Source organism: Lygodium microphyllum, chromosome 21 (assembly GCF_053477565.2).
Source record: "Lygodium microphyllum isolate KBCC chromosome 21, Lygodium_microphyllum_v1.1.10, whole genome shotgun sequence".
Lineage (NCBI taxonomy): Eukaryota > Viridiplantae > Streptophyta > Polypodiopsida > Schizaeales > Lygodiaceae > Lygodium > Lygodium microphyllum.
The window spans coordinates 9,118,611-9,139,906 of record NC_141155.1 but is presented as its reverse complement, the minus strand read 5'-3'; the positions used below and the strand labels follow the sequence as shown (position 1 = coordinate 9,139,906).

Below are 21,296 nucleotides of genomic sequence, written 5' to 3'. Positions count from 1 at the left end.
GCCAACATGTTTATACACCAACCCACACTCATTTAAAAAAACTTGCACATTGTATTTGGAAGTAGGAGAACTTTTCCAACACCACCTATATTGTGACCAGCAATGCAATGCCAACACTAGCTCTTAGCACAACTGCATTTTATTTTGCCGAGAAAGTACTGTTATACAATCCAGCTGGATGGCTTGTGTCAAAATTTTGACAAGCCTTTGGTGACCTTCTCTCTCTTAATTTGTTAAGAAAAAGCACTTTTTCTAGAGTTAACACAATATAATGGTGTATTTGGATTACTTGTATGAATTGTCTTATATCAAATCTGTTGGGGAAAGGGGGGAAAGGAGAGAGGGGGGAGGGGAGGGAGCTATCAATCTATTGCAATTAAAGTTCTAAAAACACAGATTGGCCACCCAAGTGTTCACATTATATGAGAGAGAGAGAGAGAGAGAGAGAGAGAGAGAGAGAGAGAGAGAGAGAGAGAGAGAGAGAGAGAGAGAGAGAGAGAGAGAGAGAGAGAGAGAGAGAGAGAGAGGGAGGGAGGGAGGGAGGGAGGGAGGGAGGGAGGGAGGGAGGGAGGGAGGGAGGGAGGGAGGGAGGGAGGGAGGGAGGGAGGGAGGGAGGGAGGGAGAGAGAGAGAGAGAGAGAGAGAGAGAGAGAGAGAGAGAGAGAGAGAGAGAGAGAGAGAGAGAGAGGCATTTAGGATTTAAGAGAAGTGTTTATTGCAACACGTGCCATAATTTGATGTAAGGCATTATTATACAATGTGGACTGATCGCATGCATGAGAGAGAGAAAGTGAGTGAGTGAGAGGGAGATAAACATGGAGAGTGAGTGAGTGACTGAGATTTACATAAGTATATATGTGTGTTGTGTGTGTGTGTGTGTGAGGGAGAGAGAGAGAGAATGTAGAGTGAGAGGGAGAAATTGCATGTACAACCCTAAATTAAGAGAGAATGAAGACATGGAGCAATTTGAGAGAGAGAGAGAGAGAGAGAGAGAGAGAGAGAGAGAGAGAGAGAGAGAGAGAGAGAGAGAGAGAGAGAGAGAGAGAGAGAGAGAGAGAGAGAGAGAGAGAGAGAGAGAGAGAGAGAGAGAGAGAGAGAGAGAGAGAGAGAGAGAGGTATGGGCCATGGTATTCTGTTCTGGAGTGACTGCATGAATGAATCCACATTACGTGCTATAGAGAGAGAAATTGTTTACACGAGATGGAACACTATTTGATCGAGTGTGCTAGAAAGGTAAAACGAGAATATACACGTAGAGAGAGAGAGAGAGAGAGAGAGAGAGAGAGAGAGAGAGAGAGAGAGAGAGAGGTATGGGCCATGGTATTCTGTTCTGGAGTGACTGCATGAATGAATCCACATTACGTGCTATAGAGAGAGAAATTGTTTACACGAGATGGAACACTATTTGATCGAGTGTGCTAGAAAGGTAAAACGAGAATATACACGTAGAGAGAGAGAGAGAGAGAGAGAGAGAGAGAGAGAGAGAGAGAGAGAGAGAGAGAGAGAGAGAGAGAGAGAGAGAGAGAGAGAGAGAGAGAGAGAGAGAGAGAGAGAGAGAGAGAGAGAGAGAGAGAGAGAGAGAGAGAGAAGGTAGTGGTGGTAATTGTGGAGGTGGTGAGGGTAATGGTAGTGGTGATGGAGGTAGCGATAGTGGTGGTAGCAAAGATGGTGGTGCTAGTAGTGGAGGTAGCCATAGTGGTGGTGGTGGTCACAGTGGCGGCAACAATGGTGGCGGTAGTGGTGGTGGTGGTAAAAAAAATCTAAGGGTGGAATAAGTGGACTATGTGGAATAAGAAATGGAGGTTGCCCAAAAAAGCTCACTCAAAAAGATAGCTTCTTTCCCTTCCCCCATCTTCCCCCTTTTCTCCTACTAAAAGTGAGATAGTCGGGCTTGCTAGGGTGGGAGAGTGATGCTCCTCTCGGATAGGTGATAGATCTAGGGTTTCCTCTACTACTTCTCTTTCTACCTCCCCCAGAGCTTCTTGGATGATGGACATTAATACTCCTCCAAAGCCTACAGTCAAAGCCTTGGAGGTAGGTTTTTTCCTCTCAGACTCCGTTGTGGTAGCTAGAGACTTTCCTCTTGCCACCCTTGGTGCTATGGTGGCTAATACTTTGCCGATGCCTATATTGTCTTTCGAACGTAGGTGTCCCAATTCTCCTTGTCTAGGGCATTGGCTACAAGGCTCTCTACCAATGTTATACCTATTCTATTCATAAGAGCATTATATCTCTAACTTGAGAAAAGGGTGTGGATGATTTTAGCATGTAGTCAAGCATGTAGTCAAATGGTGGGGTCTGGAATATCAGCTAGACTAATTCCATCATTAGTATAGACCTTCTTTTTGTCCATCCGTAACATCCCATACACATCCCTCTTTAGCCTCTTCTCCAGCTTCTCTACCAATCCAGTGCCTTCTCCACAATCTCTGGATTAAGGGCAACTTCCACCCTTCTAGAGGTTTTGCCTTGCTTGATGGTCACCATGCCATAGTTCCTTCGGACATCGAAAGTCCTTAGAAATTCTATATATTTGCTATGGTTGATGTCTTGTTTGACCTTTTCCAGGTACTAAGCAAGATAACATTGGTCTATCATTTTTGCCATTGCCTTTCAGATGCCACCACTCCTTCCAGATTCTGGATGCTACAATATTTTAATTGGTTGAATGCTCAGATCTCCGTGGGTAACCCGTATCTCCTATGCTCTTCCTCCGAGAAGGGAAGCCTGTTGGCTTTATCTTCTTGTCCTACAATTTTGGTTCCTGTTGTCACACCATATCCAAAGTTAGTTCTCTTTAAAGGGCATCTCTTGTGCACAGAAAGTAAACCAACTAGTAATATTAGTGTCTGACAATAATATAAGCTAAAAAATGAGAATTCTCATACCAATCAATCCACACATTTTTACACATTCATTCTTCCCTTTTAAAATTCAATTTCTGTTTTGAATTTTCATCCATTATCCCCCTTCCCCTTGGAAAAGAGGAAAATCCTTCCTAGAATTGTCGAAATCAAGGTGTATGAGCATTCAGTGCATCTGTGATGTGCCTCACTTTCTCAAGAGTTAGTTGTAAAACTTGGGGTTATTCTCTAGAGTCGCATAACAGTCCATATCTTGTGGGTGAATGCCTACTTGCATCATATAAGTTAATACATCAATCAAGAGGTCATTGGAGTTGAGTCAACTTGAAATATGGAGTTCCTCCTTCATCATAATCTTATCCAAGTAGGGGTGAAGCATGATGTTGTCTTCTAATGGCCAATTCCTAGTTATGGCTAACACTCTAAATGAAGTGGGGGGCACATAGGTCAGGTTGTACTTGAAAGTCTTGATGGCACGTCCTTGCTTTGCATTGGCCATGATTTGGTAACCCTCTTGAATCCATGAGATGCGCAAATTATACCACTTACATGAGAAATTGGACTCAGATTCAATTAGTTTTTGGAGTTCAGAAAGTTTCTGTGGTGGCATGGAAATTTTACTTTTCTTATAGAATGTGATCAACTGTTGGCTTAAGGCCTTGTCTCATGAAATTTCATTGCCAATTATCTCATTTGCAACAATGGAAGTCTTAATAAAAATGAATTCATATTCTTCGCAAGAACACAGTAAGGAACATACCTCATTTGATGGAGTTACTCAAGTAAGCCTAGGTCTAGACATTCTCGTAACTTCTCGTAAACACTGTGAAAGTGAAATTCCAGTCATGTTAATGCATGTTGCCAAGTCATCCTCTGTGTCCATGGCCATGTTGGATGCCTCTTCAAGAATGGATTATTGTGGTTGTGGTGTCCTAAGGTCTGTTGGGTGGTTTGGATTTAGTTGAACAGGAGAAGTTGATGCGTGGTACTTCCACTTGAAGATTCTCAGTGGGTATGGTAAGATTGGTTTGTGAGATTTGAATTTTGAATGATGCTTTGTTGTCGGGTATTGTGGTGGTGATCATCTTAGAGTCATTAGGTGGGAGCTTACGCACGAGTGATTGCTCATGGACTTTTCGTTAAGCTTTAGGTCGATAGTCCATTTGAGCACTCGAGGATTGAGCACCCTTCCTTTTAGTTCTTATCCTCCCCTGCTTCGGTTGACGTTTCTGAAGATTGGTTTTTGGGGCATGAGATTGAGGATCGTACATAGCACTTGAGAGTTTAGGCAACCACAAACAAGGTGATACCCTCATAGCAGCCTTGGGCTTGTAGCAGGGATCTTGGAACCTAGTGCTACTCAGTCAAATGTGAACTATAGAAGCACCAACTCCGTTTTTAGGTCTAGAGCTTGAGGCATGGAAACTATGCATTCTTAATGATTGACATTTGTGAAATTGTTGTCTACGCTTAGGGATCCACTTGAGTGTTTGGATCATGGTTCCCCGATGCGGCTATGAAAGTACCATGGGAGTATATTGTGATGTACTACCCCCTCCTTAGGATTGACACTAGGTTTAGCTATTGGTGGCCCTATAGGCTTTGGGACAACTGTGGTTCCCAACTTCCCATGCCAAAAGCTATTGCTATTCTTATTCAAATGCATGGATCTAGAGCATGGCTATGGTGGATGGAATACAAAGATAATGTTCATGATGAAATAGATTGGAGAAACTAATTGTTACTCAAGTGAATTAGGTTCCAAGATGGAAGCTTAGACTCATAAACAAAATCTTGAGTATGACACTAACTATGACTTAAAGGACAAAGTACAATTGTATTCCATCATAGAATGATAAGAAGGTACAACACTTAATAGGCTCATGATGGTTCCATTTTTCTCTACTATGCTTATGGGATTCGGGACATCTCTTCCTAGAGCATACATCATTTGTCATATATTTCAACACTCCCCCCTCAAATGATGAGTTCCTACACTTGCTAGCTTTTGACCCCCCCTCTCCCCCCACATGATGACATGTCCCGGGAGAGTAGCTGATAGGCAGCCTAGTCAAGTTAAAGCTTGAAACTTTACATATTTGGCAAGGGTTTTGTTTTACAAAGCAAATCGACTAAGGAAACAAAATCCACTATGGGAAAACATAAGATTCACTATGGGAAATATAATTTCTTCAAAATAATATGTTAGAGTTGTTGTTGACAATGGAAGCATATTTTTCATCTTCTTCATTCATGAACTGATTTTGATGATGGTTACCATTCTACACCTGTTGTGCTCTTTTATGGTGGAAACATTCAATAGCTATATGGCCAGTCTTACCACAATAATGACATGTCATCCGATCTTTGTTGTCGGAGTTGAATCCTCACCCTTGACCCTTTACTCCATAATTTCCTTTTGTGTACAACAGACATCTTTCTGTGTTGAGACAGCTCCCTTTATATCTTTGTTTTTATGTTTAGTTTCTTCATCAATTAGAGAATGCTCAATGCCCTTAAGTGAGAGATTTGGAACATTACTTTAGGCAGATAAAAGGTTCTTATATGGCTCTTGATTTACACTTGCTAGTAATATTGCTATGGCTTCATCTTCATCAATGTTCTTCTTTAGAGTAGCAAGTTGATTTTTTAGACTCTTAAACTTATTAATATGCATGGTCATAGAGGAACTATCTTTCACATCTAGTTTGTAGAATGTACAACACTTTATAGGATCATGATGATGGTTCCCTTTTTCTCCACTTTGCTTATGGGATTCAAGACATCTCTTTGTGGAGCATACATCATTTATAATATCTTTTAACAATTCTAACATGACCGATGGCAAGGTGGATACACTGCATGACACATAGTCAACATTATAATGAGCTTGTTTTTTGAACATGCATCCTAGTAGTGACTCCTTACAAACGCTTTGCTTGTTAGATAGCACGTAGAAGATTATGGGTAGGCTCTCAATCTTGATAAAAACCATTAGTTTACATTTTCTTAAGAATGGATAGAATTGCCTCCCAAATGGGCTAAGCTTTGCATTGGTTGGTTGCAATTGGTGTTGACCGATGGCAGTCTAATGTTTGTGTGTTAAGATAATGGAATTGGCTCCCTCGTCAATTAGCGCACCAAGGGCATATAGTTTTTGGGAGGTTACGGTGATTCATAGTAGGTAGGCTAGTGCTACTACTTCCTCATCCACCTCCTTGAGTTTTGTGATAGTCGAGCCCCTCACATTTTACGATGGTTCTATCATTGAACGTTCTTGAAGTGGATGTGAGGGAGGGTAATACTTTCTGATGCGACTTCTGTTGAATAACCCTATACCCTCTTCTTCTATCGATACCCTATACCCTATACCCTCTTCTGTTGAATAACCCTATACCCTATACCCTCTTCTTCTAGGGTTTCAAGCTCCACATTCCATTCTATCGATATTGCAAACCTTGAAAGGTCCCAATCCCCTGAACATTTTTTGCTTGTGTCCCTTGATAGAGTACATCAAGACTAAGTCTCCTTACCTAAAGTTTCATTATTTGACATATTTGTTAAACCAACTCTTGCAGTGTGCCTTTTCATAGATTATAACATGGGTTACAATGAGATGAGTCTCAGATAAGCATTCTACCTCTACTAACCAATTTGTCCATGCTTCTTGGCCCTCCTATCTCTCTTGAGCTGCTATTCTCAAACTTGGAACAAAGAATTCTATTGGCGAAATAGCTTCAATTCCATAGGTTAATCTAAATGGAGTATATCCTATGGCTGTATTGTAGGCTATCCTATATGTCCATAAAGTTGCCATCATAAGCTTGTTGTCCTAGTCACACTAAGCAAGGCAGAGGCCACTTTTGTTAGAATATCCATAAAGATATTGTTCATGGATTCAATTTGACCATTGGCTTGAGGATAATATGGAGAGGACTTCCTGTGGATTATTAAGAAGGTGGATAATAAGTGAGCGATCAGTTCATTGATGAAGTGTGTGCCTTGGTCACTAACCAACTCTATGGGGCAACCAAACCGTGGGATTACTTACTCCCAAAGGAACTTCGTCGTGGTCCTAGCATCATTCAGGTGAGTTGCTCAAGCTTCCACCCACTTGGTGAGATAGTTTGTAGCAACAATGATGTATCAGGCTTGGGAGTATTGAGTTGCAGGACTGATTGGACCGAGGAAGTCGATTCCTCAGTTCTCCAATGATTGGTGCATGATCACTAGGGTCAACTCCATTTTGTCCTTATGAGTAGGGACTTTGGTCCATTGGTACTCGTCACAATGCTTCATAAACTTGGATGCATCATGGAATAATGTTGGCCACCACAATTGAGACTAAAGCACCTTGCATGTTGTGGTGCCTCATTGAAGTGCCCTCCGACTATTCCGCCATGTGCTTCCTTGAGCACATCATACATTTCATGTTCATAGACACATCTCCTTAAAAGTCTATCCTGTCCTACCCAATACAGTTGACCTACAATCAACTGATAGGACTAGATCTTTAAGATGATTCTTTTCAATCTAGCTTTCTCTATGGGTTGTTCCAGTTCCAGTAGTCTATTCTCGAGTATGTGGACTATGTCGTCTGCCCAATATGGTGTGAGGTTTGCTCTAAACAATTCTCATTCGCTAGACATTTTAAAAATGTGTGCATTCAGTAGATCATCATTGATTCCCTATCTAGTGGCTTGTCCTCTGGGTATGTGGGATATATAATTTCCCATATAATGTTCTTTACCCTTTGTATGACCATAGAGAAGTCAAATTCCAAAAGCAAAAGTAACTAGTGAGCAATGCATCCCATTACACAAGGTTTATTCACAAGATAAAGCAATGCTTGATGATCCACAAAGAAGGTGAAGGGTGTCACTAAAAGATAGTGTTTGAACTTCTTTACAATGAACACTATGGCTAACCCTTCCCTCTCCATTGTGGAGTAGTTCATTTCTTTCTCAGTGAGATGTTTGCTAGCAAAGCTCACTGGATGTACAGCTGTATCCAGCTAATGTCGGTCACACACATAAAGATAGACTGACTAAAGAGTAACGGGAGCTTGATATTCTGACACCATAGGGAAATATTGTGAGCATCATAAGAGAAATGAAACTCAACAAGTCAGTTGTTCACATGGTTGACATGATTGATGCATTGGTATATGTACTTATGGATTTTGATGCAACCATGATGGTAGCTGAAGTTGTGGATGTAGTCTAGATAGAACAAGTGCTTGCCTAACACTTGATATCTCATATGGATCAATTGGTATATTCATGCATCTTGGAAGCTCTTATCAATCTTTTTGGTAATATTGTTTTGCAAGTCGGTTTAGTGCATATACATGACAAGCATTTGTTGGTTGTATCAATTGTTATGGTTGATATAGTAGCTCAATAAGGGTTATTGCAATCATTGCTAAATATGTACAACAATAAATATAGCCAATCACTCTCTTATAGACACCATTATCTATATGGGAAGCAATATGACTATGAGCAACATTCATTTCCTTCTCAATCATATGCTTCTCATGAGTACCATGGACAATAGTATGATTATCTTATTGTGCTGATCTATATAATGATGATGTGGGAAACATTGTATGCTCAAGGGTTATGTTATAGATGTACTGAATCAATGTATTCTAATCACAAAGACATGTGTAGAGCAAATAATGCAAGGATACTTGTGGTACTTGAATATTCAGATGAAGAGGATGAAGATAGTCATGTTGAAGAAAATTTTGATGTTGATTAAGTAGAAGATAAAGGGCTTAAAGTTGCAGTCTATGAAGCTTTTGATGAGGAAGACCATGAGCATGGGCTTCTATTTGACTCAGTTGCTTATAATTTTGTGGATTCACAAGTACATGCATATTATTTCACGAGTGATGATATCTATGGTTTGGTGGTCATGATTTTAATGTATGGACGAGATGTCACCTTTCCTTTTGATCGAAGAAGCTAAGGGCTAAACTTAACTCTTGTGTGGACTAGCATTGCTTTGGGAATAATGTCCTTACCTTAAAAATTTTTGAGAAAATATCATGCTAACTATTGGGGCTTTATTTTATTGCAGAACACAGATCTCTGATTTGGGCTAGATTTCATGCTGAATTAATGTTAGAGATGCATGAGTCACATGGCTTGAAAGCACTTAAAGAGAGCTTCGCTTGGAGCTATAGCATGTCTGATTCAGATTAACCAATCCAAAGTTATTACAGATTTAGTCTCCATTTGGGAGGAGCTCTTAATGAAAACATTTTGATCCAAGATTTCATTTTCATATTTCCAAATGACTGTCAATACTTTGTACTTGATTCTCAGCCCTCTAGTTGTACTTTCGTGAATCCTTAAAGATTAGGCAAATTTATTTTTAGTCCATGTAGAGTACTCTGCCTCTTTCCACCAGTTGGCAATTTGTAATAAGTCTCATTTTTTATTTTTGAGGATAAAAAAATCCAAGTGGAGATGAAATGTAAAGAGTGGAATTAGGGGCATATAAAAGGGCAAAGGAGTGGAATCAGGGGCAAAGGAGTGGAATTAGGGGTATATAAAAGATCAAAGGACATATGTATAGGATATCAATTTTTTATAGAAGAATACAACTTTGTCCTTCTTCTCTCTCTAGCTCCTTTCGTCCTTTCATGGCTTCCAACCATCTCTCTTTTTCTTTCATGTATTTCTCTCTCCTCTATACTTTTCTTTCCTCTTTCCTAAAGTCTTCTCTCTCCTCTTAGGCCCCTTCATGACACATGCACTGCTCATGAAAGCAATATTTCATTGTAGTTCTTACTTACCATTTTAATATTCTCTAAGGTATTTGCTTTTAGGGAACACTTTCTTCTCTCTCTTTATTTGTACTCTTAGCAAAAAATGGCACAAAGAGGTGGAGAGGTAATGGCACACTGAAGCAAACATGCTTGGTGTTGGAAAACATTGGAAGGAGAGGCACCATGTTTAGTTAGGCTTCCAATGCTAACTTTCAAGGTAAGGGCTCTAAAAATGATTAGAGGGAACTCTAGAATAATCTTATAATGGAATGCCAAGACATATTTATAATAAATAGTACTACAAGACATGTGATTTGTGTGTAAACATTCAAATGGTTAAAAATAGAGTACAAACATCTTGATAATATATATGTCAATAAAAAATAAGTTGTTTATGATGTTAAGAACACTAGCACTTTATAATCATAGATGAAGCCCTTTCTTCTTGAATAATTGGAAGATTTTGAAAGACTTTGGCAACATTTGAAGTAACTCCCCAAGGTGATTCTCCTATTTAATTGATATAACATCATTGTTCTATGTCAATTTTTCTAAAGGAATAATATTTGTTAAGAAGTAAGGGCATCTAAATCACGACTAGCCTTCCAACACAAATTTCAAAGGTTGGAAAAAAGTGATAATGTTTCAAATAATTTTATTTAGACAATAAATTATTAAAGAATTTGGAGATTTGGTACATGCTTTCTAGTATGTGCATGTTTGGATGGCAAAACACACAACTTGATAAGCATGCTAAGGAATTTCATAATATGGAAAGAGAGTGAAATGGATACAACTTGATATACATGAACTATAAACAAGTGGAGGTATCGAATATAGAGCTTTCACTATGTGTTGGATAGTAACAATGCAATATAATCTTTTCTATATATTATTTGAGGGTTTGTCTTGGGAATCCAAAACCGACTAAAAGACTCCTAAGCCTATGTGGCATAAGGAAGAGGAGTTTGGTATTCAAGAAATAAAGAGGGTTTTTTGTTGAAGGGTGAGTGGGAGTTATATTTATTCCCTATCATATTCACACACACACACACACACACACACACACACACACACACTCTCTCTCTCTCTCTCTCTCTCTCTCTCTCTCTCTCTCTCTCTCTCTCTCTCTCTCTCTCTCTCTCTCTCAATTGAACATAGGATATGATCATGAAAAGGAGAAAGGCAAATCTTTGAAAAATTTTATGTGATTCTTTGTCACTCACTCACTCTCTCCCCTTTCCCTAGAGAGAGATTAATTCTTTTGCATTAAACATATGAAATGATATGTAATTTGAATGTTTAAATATGTGCATGTACTGTGTACATACTCTAAAAACACACACAAATGCACATCTATTATATATATGATTTAGAGATTTGGTTTGGGGATCTCAAACTAATGAGAAGACCCTCAAAACTATATAGCACAATGAGGAGAGGTTTGATATGCAACAAAGAAAGAATTCCTTCTTGAAGGGTGAGCATGAGCAAGGGTGGTTGTTTAATCATGGTAAAATCTCTCCCTACACACACACACACACACACACACTCTCTCTCTCTCTCTCTCTCACACACACACACACTCTCTCTCTCTCTCTCTCTCTCTCTCTCTTTATATATATATATATATATATATATATATACATGGGAGCATTCTTGCTAATGGCAAGAATGTAATCATGAATAGGTTGAGAAAATGCAATTGGTGCAAGATTAGGCTATAATTAAAAAAAATTGTGACTCACTCACTCACACACACACTCTCTCTCATATTATGTTGTAGTGCCCATGTGCTAGCCTTGCTTGCCCACCCATGTTTGCTTTGTTTCACTGCTAATAGAGAGCCCATAGGATGTGATGCTAGGATATTCTTTATGGTGGCATGTGTCAGCTAAGATGAGTGAGCTTTCGGTCAAGGTCATTGAAGGGAGAATCCCAAGAGGAAGTACGAGCAAGCAGAAGCAAGATAGATGTGAACTATGGCAAATGGAGAAAGGGAGCAAGAGAGAAAGACTCAAGATATGGGAACTCCAATAGCCACAATGTGTGACCGGCCTTCCCTTTATTCAAATGTTATTAGAAGAATAAAAAATGAAGTGACAATGATGGGTGCCTGCCACTTGTAGTGTGTAGGTGCATGTACTATCAATGTAGTAATATAGGGGCAACTAAGCACATGCACCTTTACCCCCAACAACCTTCCACTTAAAGGAAAATGTGCCTCAAGTGAAGAGAGAATAAGAAAAAAAAAAAGTGACAAATTACAATGTGTACATAGAGTACAATAGGATGAGGAATAGAGGTCATCTCATCCAATGCACATCAACTTCCTTAGGAAGGCAAGATGCTCTGTTGTGAGACTTTTCATGAGTAGATTTGTAGGATTCTAGTCAGTTGAGATCTTGACAAGGTCAATAGACTTGTCCTCAACAACCTCTCTGATAAAGCGATACTGCACCTCAATGTGCTTCGTCTTCACATGGAAGACCAGATTCTTGGCTAATTGGATAGCACTCATAGAATCCAAATGCAGTGTAGGAACCATGTCAATCATACCAAGGTCTGCCACTAGAGAACCTAACTAGAGAGCCTCCTTGCAAGCCTTAGTGACTACAACATACTCGGCCTCTGTAGTAGAGAGTGCCGTACATTTTTGCACCCTGGACATCCAAGAAACAACACCCCTTGTATCTTGGCCACCATAACATATGCATATATTTGTTGTGCCTTTTAGGTGCCTCATGATACTCTTGAAGGCATCCCAATACTGCCTGCCAAGTGTAGCCATATAGCATGCCACAACTCCCACTATAAAAGCTTTGTTAGGACGAGTGACTATCATGGCATACATCAATCTGCCCACTATGGATGCATAAGGGATCTTGGCCATCTTGGCCTTGTGCTCATCATACGATGGAAAATTGGATTGGCTCACCTTCACATGAGAAGGCAAAGGACATCCAATAGGCTTAACATCCTGTATACGAAACCGCTCAAGGACCTTCTGGATATACTCTTTTTGTGACAAGTAAAGAAGCCCTTGAGAGAGTGGTCACGCATAATGCGCATCCGAAGAATATGTGAGGCATGTCCTGTGTCTTTCATCTCAAAGCTCTTCTTGAGCCGAATTTTTAGAGCATCCAACTCATTAAGAGCTCTCCTTGCAATTAACATGTCATCCAAATAGAGTGCCAAAATCAAAAGGCTGCCATCATGAGCCTTCTTCGTGTAAAAACACAAATCCATATCATTGTGCGTATAGCCCTGTGAATGCATAAAAGCATCAAACTTGTGGTGCCATTATTTAGGTGTTTGCTTAAGGCCATAAAAGCTTTTTCTCAATATGCACACTAGGTGTTCCTTGCCTTTTTTCTCAAAGCCCTTAGGCTGCTACATATAAATCTCCTCATGCAAGTCCCCATGTAAGAAAGCTGTCTTAACATCCATCTAATAAAGATCTAGATCTAACTGAGCAACCAATGCTAGTACCATGCATAGTCATCTTGACTACAAGAGAAAAGACCTCTTGAAAGTCAACAATGTGCTCTTGTTTAAAACCCTTAGCAACCAATCTGGCCTTGTAGGTAAGCTTGGGGTGTCAAGGGGTGCTCTTCAACTTGTACACCCACTCGCATGTTAATGCACGCTTTCAACAAGGCAAATGAACCAACTCCCATATATAATGTTTCTATAAAGAGTCAAACTCTGACTGCATGGCCCTCTTCCAAGAGTATGCAAGAGAGAGAGAGAGAGAGAGAGAGAGAGAGAGAGAGAGAGAGAGAGAGAGAGAGAGAGAGAGAGAGAGAGAGAGAGAGAGAGAGAGAGAGAGATTGGAAAAATTGATGAGAAAGTGAGAGAGAACTATAAAAGAGAAATAGAAGAAATACAAAAGAGGAGAGAGTGTGGATAGAAACTTATAAAACATGAAAATATATATACATGCATACATACACATGTAGATACATACATCCATACACAAACACATAGTTGTACACGTGCACACATGAATACATACTTGCACACATACACACATGTACACACACACACAAACCCTCTATCTCTATCTCTCTCTCTCTCTCTCATGAGACCACACAAATGGAAATACATGTATTACACATACACAGATATATATACACATGTATACATATACAAATATATGCACATATGCACACATGCAAACACATACAGATATTATGTGCATGCATGTACACGTGTATTTTGTGTAGAGAGAGAGAGAGAGAGAGAGAGAGAGAGAGAGAGAGAGAGAGGAGGAGGAGGAGGAGGAGGAGGAGACGAGAGAAAAAATGAGGGGAGAGAAAAATGATGAGCTTGAGGCTAGATAAATGGACATATGCATATAAATCACACATATACATACATGCATGGTTGGCTTCTTTGTGACTCAACCACCCATGAACCTTCTTGCCATAAAACTTGTATTAGGATGCAAAGTTTTATGGCATATGCATATAAATCACATGTATACATACATGCATGGTTAGTTTCTTTGTGACTCAACCACCCATGAACCTTCTTGCCATAAAACTTGCATTAGGATGTAAAGTCCTTTTAAGTGTTATTGATGTTGGTCCTTCAAACCTCTGTTTTGAGCACCAAAAGAACGATGTGCGAAGTGCCTACATAAGTATTAAAAGGAATGCAATTACAAGGGAATTGGATGGGAAGATGTTTACAAACTCAACAAAATTCATAATGATGACCACATTATTTGCTATAAATTGGCAATGGGTCTATGATCAAATGTTCAACACCTAGCAACAAGTTTGATCTATTATTAATTTTAGGAAAAATTGTTGAAATAATCATATATTGTTACACTCACGTTTGATGATGCTATCACAACACCACATTCACTTTCTTGTTGACACCATTTTGTGAAAGTGAAATTTAAAGGTTGAAGAAATGAAACAGTCATTGATAGAAATAGCAAACTTTGATAACGTAAGAGTTTAAAACCTAATTTTTTTCATAGTTGAGGCCTCCTTTGAAACATGTTAAGCCCCATATTTGAGATATTCTCCAAGATCCTTATATTTATTTTTTTACAAGAACCAAAACATTTTGTACTATATGCCCAAATATAATTGCAAAAATAGGCCAAAAAAGACAAAACGTTTTCATGTGTGTTTTAACTCTAAACAATTAAAAGCATTCACACATGCCTCTCTTTGCCCACTTTGAGCACCCACATTGATACCTTCTTGACTTCCTTCCACCAAAAGTGAGGTGAGATTTTAGGGCTAGGTTGCACACGCATATTTGTAGAATTATGTGGAATGTTCAACATCTAGGCTAACATTGTGGTTGTGCCATATAGAGAGGGTAAATCTATGACACTTATTGTTGAATAAAATAATGAGGTGACTAGATTTGCCGCACGATGCTCACTAATGATGAAAAGCAAATGAAAGCCATCGACTCTCTTACATGCAACAAGATCATCCCCACTAATCACATGCCATTACCTTGTTACCCATTCCTAACCTAGCGTTCAAATTTTGTTTTTTCAAGTTCTTAGCAAGGGGTTTACAAAACTCTACCGCCCCCACACCCTCATAGTACAACCAAGGGCTAGTGGCAAGAGTCACATTCCAATCTTGCCACCAACACTAGGTGCGGCCCAACTGTTATAATAAGCTACGATAAATTTTTGGAGGTTTTATATAACACTTGGCTAAATAACAAAATCTCAAAACTGACAAAAGCCCTTTTAAAAACCAAATCAAAATAAGGAAAAGTTACCCAAGTAGTGAGTTTTCCTCCTCAAAACATATATGAGAAGCAAGTTTATATCCAAAATATTAATAAATGCACCCTTTTTTAAGGGCATGAAATTTTTAAACTAGTACTTCGAAATTTGAATTGGTACAAATTTGCTATCCATGGGCACTAAAACAACTCATACTTTCACCCAACTTCATTGCATGAAAGTAAGAATATGATCCTTTTAACACTAAAATAGATAACACTACATTACATTAAAGTAAGAATGTTGATATCTACATAATAATTGTAGATGTTTCACAAAACACAATCTTGTGTTTAGGCAATTTGCTTCTCCTCAAGCTCCATCTTAAAACAAATGGACAAAAACTCCACTCAAACCACCCACATAAAGAATACTCAAGATGAGAACATTACACAAATCGCAATCTTGTGGTTAGGCATTATTCTCAAATTTGCTACTCTTCAAGCTTCATCCCATAACAAATGGACAAAACTCCACTTCAACCATCCACATAAAGGACATGCTCAACACAAAACTATAAGATAGAATACTAATAACCCTCATGCCTACCAAATTTGTACTTTTAAAATAATTACATCTTTATCTACAAGTGTCCTTATTCGGGAATCATGAATATACTAATCTCACTAACCTGAGCTTTCGAGGATCTTAAGTTGACACCCTAGCCCCAGACATTTTCCCCATTTAACATGCCTAGTCCTCATGCCACATCCTCATCACTCTATTGTCACCATATTCTCTGGTACCCTTAGTTGATGAAAAGCTTTATTTTTTATTAGACACCTCAAATAGAAGCTCAACAAATGCAAAGAATTTGACAAATTCAAAACCAAGCATCTGCCATGTTAAAGGATTTGGCAAAGTCTACTGATACTCATAGAAGAAATATATGCTAACAAAAGATGCCTACTCCATAATTGCTATATAGAAACCTCCCAAAGGCAATTACAATTGAATCCGTGTTTGCTAGATACAAGACCTCCTCAGCTATTTATAATTAGTTACAAGAATCACACAACCATGTGCTTGATGATGGAACTAGTTGTAAGGCTAAGGCCATTGCTTAATTTACATGCTTACCTAAAGCCTACGCATAGTACACATCCATCATATATGGAAATAGAATACAACAAGATACTTGGAAGTTAGGACATGATTATATGCTATAATTGTGCATAAATCACTAAGTAAGCACCAGGTCCTGGTATAGGACCTTTGTGTTAAAAAGGTTGGTGAGATGGTAAGACCAACCTACCTATGAAGGGGCTGCCATGTTCACAAGGCAAGCGGCACCATCCTCCTCCTCTTGAAGGGCAGATGAGTTCCAAAGAAAATGGGCATAGCAGCCAGCATAAAACGAGTTTGAAGGATCTGCCGCCACAGCAGCTCTATAGGCTTCATCTGCAGCAGCCACATCACCTCGGGCGATCCACAAGAAGCTTGCAAATCGACCCATTACTTCTCCATCTACTGGATCAGCCCTTATAGCCCTCCTAAACAACTCTTCAGCCCTGTCCAAAGAGAAACACCTTCTCAGCATCGCAGCACAGGCTAGATACAAGCCACAGCACGACTGAAATACCAACGTCACCCTTGCACAATGTCTTGCACTTAGAAATTGAGCAATGACTTCAAAAAACAACTTGACTCTCATGTTGAAATTTGATAGCATCTTAGACATATAAACTGCAAGCCTCAGCATTTGTTCATACATACCTGCTGTGATCATGTCGGACCAAGTACAGGAACTGGGCATAATTGGCAAGCAGTAAAGGGTTGCTGGGATCCATGCTTATTTCATGCTGATAATTGAGATCTGTTCTGTCATAGCATGCATAATCATCGACCTCCATCTCAGCAACCACTGGTGCAACAAGGGCACGCTTTATCTTTGGATCCAGATCCAGATACTTGACTGTTTCTGAATTCCTGTTTGTGTCTGATTCCTTCCTAGACAGTGACTCCCAGACAAGCCTAAGCAGCACCTCTTCTTTTTTAACACCAGAAGATTCAGCACTTGCACCATTGCATTCGGTACGGCATGATGCCGATAGGTCAGATCCACGAGACCATCCTTCCTCATGCGCATCAATTGCTCTAGTTCTTGTATTAGCAATCAGAGGACCGTGAGGAATATGATCATCTGGCCCACCTTCAACCTTGCTATTCTTGACGACACCACTACCATCTCCACCTTCAGCTACAGCAGGAACAAAACTGGTGCCATGTTTGGCCAAGGCAGCAGAAGAGGCAAGATCTGCATCTTGTAACCGAATGCGGATGCTGCTTCCACTAGATCCATCTAATGTAAGAGAGAATCTCTCATCTGTGTCACTCATTTTTGATGATACTACAGCAGTTGGGGGCTCTCCCATGGGCAGAACTGCCAAGGCCACATGCTTCCCCATGGAGTGAACTGTAAAATCTGCAAGTAGCATCATAATCAGCAACATGAGCTTTGGTGTGCATGAAAAAACCTGTTGGAACAGCCACAGGAAAGAGTCCTGCGTCTCAGCATGCACCATGCTCATCACACCCTGTAAATTCTCACGCATAAGGACCTTTCTTAGCGACAGGGTATGCTGCTGAAGAGTTTTGATCATGAACACCAGCCATGAGAATGCACTATTGAAAGAATCTGGTCCCACACCTTGTTGTTTGCTGATAGCTCTACTGGCAGAAGCCTTGAGTGCTATCTGATGAAGAGACACCTGGTTTAGAGGATCTGCAGGCGCGGCTCTAGATCTGGTTGAATGCTTGCGCTTGAGCATTCGAAGGGACAGTGGCCTTCCCTTCACATCATCATTAACAGCCATTGGTGCATCTCTCTCGACAGAGCCATTGCATCGTCCATCGGAGATGATTGAAATACTCTGCTCTGACGCATTCTTGCCATGGCCTTGGCCCAAACTAAGGCTCTTAGCTATGTTATCAGATTCCCGGTTAGGGTTCTTAGCTATTTTGCAAGGCCCCAAGCTAGATATGTTGTTCTCAGGCCCGCCCATGCACAGCAGGGACTCCTGCAACTGCTTGTAAACCACACTTTTTTTCTCATCGGCCTTCCAATCGGCCGAGGATGCAATTGGTGATCCTCGATGAATGGGGGGAGCCTGCATCTCTGCAGTGCGGATAAATTCGGCATCGTGGTCGGCGGTGCAATGCCAGCCAGGAAGGAACTGGTCCTCATCGAAGGCGCCACGGGGCGGAGGCCAGCAGTTGTCGGACGTGTCGCGGTGCCAATGGTGGCGGTCGCCGTCGAAGCTGTCCGACTGCGCTCTACAAAGTAAGGAGGGCGTGATACTGCGTGGCTCGGAAGAGGCGTGGCGGGGGCCGCAGCTTCGCCTGGTGGTGAAGTGGTAGGGTCTGAATCTATCAAGGTGTACATGGCCGCTGCTGCCAGCTGCCTGGCGGCGGCCATAGCCGGAGGGGAGGCTGTACTGGCGGGAGAAGCGGCATTGATGGTAGTCAGGAGAGGGGGGTGGAGGGGAGGCTGGCGGAGAGAACTCCACTGAAAGCATGCGGGTAGACATGGCGGAAGTGAGGGTGGGAAAGAGAGAGGGAGTAGGGTTCACAGGCTAGCCAGAGTTACACGCAAGGAATATTATGGCGAGCGAGAGGGGGGCCGCAGGCTGTGACAGAGAGAGAGAGAGAGAGAGAGAGAGCGAGAGGAGACTGGAGAGGAAAATTCCAAAATAAATTCTTACCAAATTAAGTCTAAGATTTCTTGCCTGGAGCGAAAACTGCTGCGACCTTTAAGAAGGCTACCATGCTTTTTCGAAACTGTAATAAAAAAAAGACTTGATTAGCCTGGAATTCTTCATAAGAACGAATGAATGTCAAGTTTTCGCAAAAGGATTTGGGAAAAACTTGCCCGCGGCCCCCGCCCCTCCCGGGCACTTTAGATCTCGCCTGCCACGTGGAGGATATTTGCGGGCAAGCCGATAGACTGCCCTCACCCCCGGACCCGCCGCCCACGTGCCCGCGCTGCATCGCAGCCGTCCGTTAGGCGCATCGTGGCTCTCTCATCATTCAATGATTAGTATGACGTGGCGTAGGGCAGCGAGGCTCCCGGGGACCGGTCCCACCACGAAGCCTCTCGCCCCTCCGGGACCGAACACCTGGCAATGGGTCAACGGCCCCGAGGCCCCCAAACTCGGCGCTCGCCATCCAGACTTATGGAGCCGGGTGTTCTCGCGGGCCCCGTCGCCTCTGGCCATGCACTTGGTGGCGTCGCCACCTGGCATGAAATATTTGAAAATTTAAATATCCGAAAATACGTATTATATTTTCCCATGAGGCCTTTTCACATACAGTTGTCTCAGTAACAACATAACCAGAGAGGTCAAAAAAATAAATAGAATAAAATAAAAAGCCAACAAATACGTAAATGACCAAGTCATCGACGTCGGATGATGGTATTATTAGAAATTATTTATTATTCGCCAAAAAGCCAGGTGCCATTCGACTGCCAGTGCGGGAGGGGACAAAACGCTTCCTCGAAAGGTTAATAAAAGTCCACGGGATCTTCATGTTGGTTGGAAAATCATGAATTAATCAATTATTTAAGCTAACGTTTGCGGTAAGTGGATCGATCTGTCGTCACAGTAAAAGCCTGGTGGGTGACAGCAGACTGCATGGGACTCTACCATCATCGTCACAGTAGAAACATGAAGAATAAAGCCTGATGGGTGTCAGCAGACTGCATGGGACTCTACCATCATCGTCACAGTCGACTCTCGACTCTCGACTCTCGACCATGCCTGCTGCAGGGCCTTACTCGCTTTTGATGAGTAAAAAGCCTTAAAGCAATAGCCCCTCTCACGTGAACGAGTAGACCAGCGATGGCCGCGGCGCGCGCTCGTGGAAAGCAATAGTTTCTGATGGAAAGCCATCGAGGGCTTTCACATTTGTTTGGTGAGTAAGATAAGAGTCCCGAACTAATCTCCACAAAGGAAGAGTGACAGGACCATGGCTGCAGCTGCGCGCTGCAGAGAAGTAGGTTAAGAAGCTTGTTTTGTTAACGCCTCATGTGCTCTCTCATTTGTCCTTCGACGTTGTACTCTTCTTTGAGATTGGCACATTCCATAGATTCTTGGACACACTTGTACTCTGCCACATTACCTTGTCAAAGTAGCTAGCAATCGGTTGGGAGATCGTAGAGGTTTGTTGAATCTTTGGGATATTTTATTCGGTACCACGGGAAAGCTTGGAATCCTTACGTAGCTTACACTCTCTTTTGATGAGTACTAATTACATGTACCTTTAAATATGAAACCAAATAAAACAAGCTTAGAAACTTTAGATGTTTAATCTTATCAAGAGAAATAACTAACAAAGCAAAAATCAAATTATCTATGTAGTGTAGGAGTAACTGTAAATATACCAAGCTCTGTCACACTAGGCAACCTAACTATAGGGCCTCTTTGCAAGCCTCGATGGCTGCAACATACTTTGCCTTAGTGTAATAGATACGGCCAATCATTTTTGTAACCTAGATATCCAAGAAATAGTACCTTTAGTAAAAGTGAAGATATACCTAGAGGTGGAATTTCTACTATCTGCACGTCCAGCTATCATGAGTACATACATAAAACTATCCACTGTGGAGGCATAAGGGATCTTGGCAATCATTGGATTTATTTTTGCTTCAAAGTGAAAGGTACAACCTGAGTGGAAGCGCACAAGTGGAAGTAAGAGCTATGGTGAATGGAGCAAGAGAGCAAGCGGTGAGAGAGATACCATATGTGGGAACTCCAACAGTCACAATGTGTGATTGGCATTTCTTTATTCAATAGTCACTGAAAGAATAAAGAATAAATTGACAATGATGGGCACTCACCACTTGCTACAATATACATGTATGCAATCATGCTGTGTGA

At 41.0% G+C, this 21,296-nt stretch overlaps 1 protein-coding gene across 1 annotated transcript; it reads right to left on the bottom strand.

The window, feature by feature from the left end:
- Positions 1-16,541: 16,541 nt before the first annotated feature.
- On the bottom strand, positions 16,542-19,134 carry LOC148017725 (uncharacterized). Its single transcript, XM_087662113.1, has 2 exons — positions 17,134-19,134; positions 16,542-16,928 (listed from the first exon to the last, which is right to left on the bottom strand). Exons 1-2 carry the CDS (start codon positions 18,945-18,947, stop codon positions 16,673-16,675), a joined length of 2,070 nt encoding a protein of 689 aa, XP_087518239.1. The 5' UTR covers positions 18,948-19,134; the 3' UTR covers positions 16,542-16,672.
- Positions 19,135-21,296: the final 2,162 nt, after the last annotated feature.